At 42.5% G+C, this 4,677-nt stretch overlaps 1 protein-coding gene across 1 annotated transcript; it reads right to left on the bottom strand.

Annotated features, from left to right (window-relative positions):
* Positions 1–1,567: 1,567 nt before the first annotated feature.
* LOC102481069 (olfactory receptor 49) lies at positions 1,568–2,533 on the bottom strand. The gene has a single exon (XM_006144593.1). It carries the CDS (start codon positions 2,531–2,533, stop codon positions 1,568–1,570), a length of 966 nt encoding a protein of 321 aa, XP_006144655.1.
* Between the last annotated feature and the right edge of the window lie 2,144 nt (positions 2,534–4,677).

Here is a 4,677-nt window from a genome sequence, read left to right as displayed (position 1 = left end):
ATTGGTAAGGTGCTTTGGGATTTTTACTTTGCTAATATCAGTTTTCGTGGAGGTGGCAGTGACAAATTTCTGGTGTGGTCTATGCAGTGGGACTAGATTGAGAACCAGCAGTCCAGTCACAAGTAGCAAGCCACTGCTCAGCTGCTTCAGGAAAACCACTCTCTTGCCTCTGTGTGTCCGGTGAGGATGATCAGAATGGCCCCAGGAGTGAGGCTAGCTTGCAGCTTTCTCACACACTGACTGAAGAGTTTTTTGCTGTGGCTCAACAGCTTTTGAGGCATATCTTCAGTAGAATAATACCTAGGCATTTTGTGCAGTTTAACCACCCGGGTACCACCATTCTTGTCTCCACCAACTGGTTTTGTGACAGTCGCAAGAACCTTCTCCTTCTTTTTCTTTTTGATCCTGGATTTAGTGGCTGAGTATTTCCTCTTGTACATGGCCTTCCGGAATACATGGCAGACCGGAAGTATCTACCAGTGCCCCAGACTAGGACCGGGTTTCGGCTGCAATGGGGCTTCCTCTTCTTGGGCTTTTCAGCCTTGGGGTCACCCTTTTAAACCTTGCCACTGGCATCAGCCTTCTTGGCTTCAGGTTTCTTCTCCTTAGTATCCTACTTTGCAGCTTTGTCACCTGCCATCTTGTATAGTGGGAAAGAGAACTCCTGGGTCTGGAATTTGAACCACAGTTGAACATGTGGGAGACCAGTGCTATCTGCAGTCCCCCCTGCCCCCCGCCATTTGACTTTAATATAATCTTTTTTAAAGAATTATTTATTTTAATTAATCAATATTACTTTTATATTTGCTGCATGGTACATGCACTCAGCAGAGAGAGACAGAGAGAGGAGTGGGAAAGTGAGAAAGCAAGCCGCTGGAACCATGGTCAACCATGTGGGAGTCCAGAGTTTAAACCATCATGCCATCTGCTGGTCACTTTTATTGTAATCTTTTGAAGTGGATATTGTCATCTTAGTCTTACGGATGAGAAAATTGGAGCTCAAAGAGATAATACAACTAGTTGACAGAAGAGCTTCTATAAACAGGAATATAGAATGTATATTAGTTTTAATATAAAAAAACAGAAATAGCTTTATGTGCAAAATAAACAATTATGATTAGCTATAGGGATTTTGAGTTTTTGCTTATATTTTTCTGTAACAGAACTATTAAGAGTAAATAAAGACAGTGCTAATAGAGAACTATTCTTTCTCTGAGGGTGATGGAGGAATACACATTAAGCATTTAATCATTCTGCAGGTATTTATTGTCTATGAGGTCTATGGCAATGGATTGATACTTGAAGCTCATGGGAATTACAGAGCTGGTTCCTGCCTCTCAGAGCTTGTGTTCTGTTGGGAAGCCAGGCAGACACTGCTGGAATGAACAGACTGTTCAAATCTTGGAATTGATAAAAACGCCTTAAGAGTCCCAAGAGCTTCTGAGTTCATGCCGAATCGCAAAGTGACTGGCACCACAGAAACAGATCTTGCAGAAACTTATCGTCAGCGCTTCCTCTGAATGGAAAGGTCCAGTTTCTTCAAGAGATCTATGTCCTATTAGCATGTCTAGAAATACGAGCTTCTGCCTCTTCGTTCCACAGCTTCATGAAGGAGCTTGCTCACCTGTTCCCTAAACACCTGCTTCACCTGTTTGTTCCTCAGAGTGTAGATGAAAGGGTTGAGCATCGGGGTCACCACGGTATTGAGTAATGCCACCACCTTGTTCCTGTCCTCTCCCTGGCCACCCTTGCCTGACCGGACATACATGAAGATGCAGCTGCCATAGAAGAGGGACACCACAATGATGTGGGAGGAGCAGGTGGAGAAGGCTTTCTGCCTCTCCTTGGCTGAGGGGATGCGCAGGACAGTGTGGAGGATGCGGCCATAGCAGGTGGCTGTCACGGACAGAGTGCCCAGCAAGCTGAAGTTGGCCACGACAAAACACAGAAGCTCTATGAGAGTTGTGTCTGCACATATGAGTTCCAGGAGAGGAAAGTTGTCACAGAAGAAATGGTTAATAATATTGGGGCCACAGAATGGCTGCTGAAATATAAAGAAACTTGGAATAGCAATAAGAAATAATCCTGCCGTCCATGAAGAGAGCACCAGCTGGACACAGACCCTTTTGTTCATGATGGTGGCATAACGTAAGGGGTTACATATGGCCACATACCTGTCAAAGGACATCATTGCCAGTAGGAAGAACTCTGTGATGCCCAGGAAGAAATAGAGGAAAAACTGAAGAAAACAGGCTGGTAGGGAGATGGTTTTATGTCCAGTGAGGATGTTGTTCAGCATCTTGGGGAAGATGACCGAGGTGAACCAGATCTCCAGGACAGCAAAGTTGCGGAGGAAGTAGTACATGGGGGTGTGCAGGCGCCTGTCGGTGAGGGTGAGGACCACAATGAGGAGGTTCCCCAGCAGTGTGAGGAGGTAGGTCAGGAGGAGCCCCAGGAAGATGAGCATCTGCAGCTCACAGGCATCTGAGAGCCCCAGCAGCACAAACTCGGTGACAGTGGTGCGGTTCCCCATGGCTCCTCTGACTTACGCTGAGGAGGGCTGAATAAGGTGCTCAGCATCAGGAGTCGTGATGTTCTGGGGATCCAAAGACAACTTGGAACTGAAAGAAAGAACTCTTAGTGCTGTTCTTGGGGTAGAAGAAGCTTTTACTTTCTTTAAACTTTTAGTTCTCTCGTTTGTCAGGCTTGTTGTCCAATTTTTCACTGACTCAGTATTGTCATGTACTTTCGTCAAGTTTTAGTAAATTTCTGGAAGTTTTTAAAAATACTTTTGTATTTACTATTTTTTTTTTTAGAAGAGAGATTTGTGCTATAGGATGCATGCGCTCATGAGAGAGATAGAGAAAGAGAGACAGAAAGCAAGAAATCAGGCCCCTGGGATGATGGCCATGCCGCAGGATCTTCTCCATCCTTCATTCAGGATATTGGGCACACATGCACATGCACCCGGTGTGTTTTAAGCCAGCGGGTCTGGCACTTGAACTGCAGTTGACTACGTGGGAGTCCATAACTATTTTGCCCTCTGCTGGTCCCAGGATTTATCAATTTTTTAAAAAGAAAACTCCGTATGAAATAATTGTAATTCTTCTAGATCAGAGGATATATTTTCTCATATTTGTTCAAATGTTGCTAGGGATCTTCCAAGTTCATTAAAAAGTTTCCCTTCACAAATTCCTTACCCAATGTGTCATAGCCCTTTTTTTTTTTTTTTGGAAAGGTTTTTTTTTATAGGGCATGTGCGCTCACCAGACAGACAGAGAGAGACAGAGACAGAAAGCGAGAAATCACCCCCGAGGGGGGATGGTCACGCTGCAATCCCTTCTCCGCCACTGTCCTCTTGGGATCTTGGGCATGCACGCACATGTGCCCAGCATGAGTTTTAAGCCACCGAGTCCGGGATGCGAACTGCGGTCGACTACGTTGGAGTCCAGCGACATAGCCATTACACTAACTGCTGGTTCCCTGTCATAGCCCTTTTTGGAGAGCCTTGATGGCACACTTAATTTTGAGCTGGTTACTGAAGGTATTTTTTTTTATTTCGAGACTGATTGCACCAGAGTGCCATCAATTAGTAACTTACCTAGGGCTGCTCTTCTAACCTCATCGAATCTCTGTTTCATTGGTGGGAATAACAGTTCCTGTATAAACTGTTATCCAAGGACTAAAAAACAGATAATGAATACTCAACACTTAGCTCCCGGCTGATAACAGTAAGAAGTCACGTAACGTGAGCTATTTTATTTCTCTTTTTTTTCAGTTGAAATTCTGATAGGATAATAATAATACTTAGTTAGATGGGACCAGCAGTTGGCATAATGGCTATTTCACTAGACTCTCACGTAGTCGACCGTGGTTCAAGTCCTGGACCTGGTGGCTTAATCTTACTCCAGGTGTGTGTGCGCCAAAGATCCTGAGAGGAGAATGGAGGAGAAGAGATTGTGGTGTGGCCATCTCCCCTGGGGAGTGATTTCTTACTTTCTGTTTCTCTGTCTCTCTCTGTCTGTCTGGCGAGCGCACATGCCCTATAGCAAAAACCTCTCCACCCCAAAATAAATAAATAAATAATACTTAGTAGAGATAAATTAGAGAAAAGATAGAAGGTGGTTTGGGCAATTTATATTTAAATAATTTAAAAAATAACAAAACTATTGTCAGCTTATTATGGAAAATACAAAAAAAAAAAAAAAAGAATCACTTACCTCCCTTAAAGAGACAACTTCTAAGATATTGATGTATTGCTCTGACATTTCTTCCTATTCTTATTTATTGTTTATTTATTGGTTTACATAGCTATGCTCATACATCATACATTCTGTTTCCTTTTCCTTTCCACACATTACTAGAACACATTTTTGGTGTGTTACAGCAAACTTTTAGTTATTACTTGGCTGACATTTTTTGAGAAATACATGTACTATGAAACCAATAGATACAGAGAAAAGAAAGAGATGCATTTATAGATTAGGTATTATGCTTAAATGCTTTTGATAATTTCTTTCAGTAAAAATAAAAAATAACTGCTGATACTCAGAGCTGTTCATTGGTTCAATATCAATTTTAGAGAATACTTGCTGTTTGCTTCAAATGATGATGATTTCTAGGTTTTACACTGCTTCGTGTTACTCTTACCGATCATGATAAAAAATTAGAAAATCA

This window comes from Tupaia chinensis, unplaced genomic scaffold (genome assembly GCF_000334495.1).
Source record: "Tupaia chinensis unplaced genomic scaffold, TupChi_1.0 Scaffold000126_2, whole genome shotgun sequence".
In the NCBI taxonomy this organism is placed as follows: Eukaryota; Metazoa; Chordata; class Mammalia; order Scandentia; family Tupaiidae; genus Tupaia; species Tupaia belangeri.
Note: the sequence above shows the minus strand (reverse complement) of the source record. Positions and strands in the feature narration are given on the sequence as shown.

Bases quoted from the DNA above. Each gene is read 5' to 3' on its own strand.
- LOC102481069 (XM_006144593.1), bottom strand. From the start codon at position 2,533: ATGGGGAACCGCACCACTGTCACCGAGTTTGTGCTGCTGGGGCTCTCA.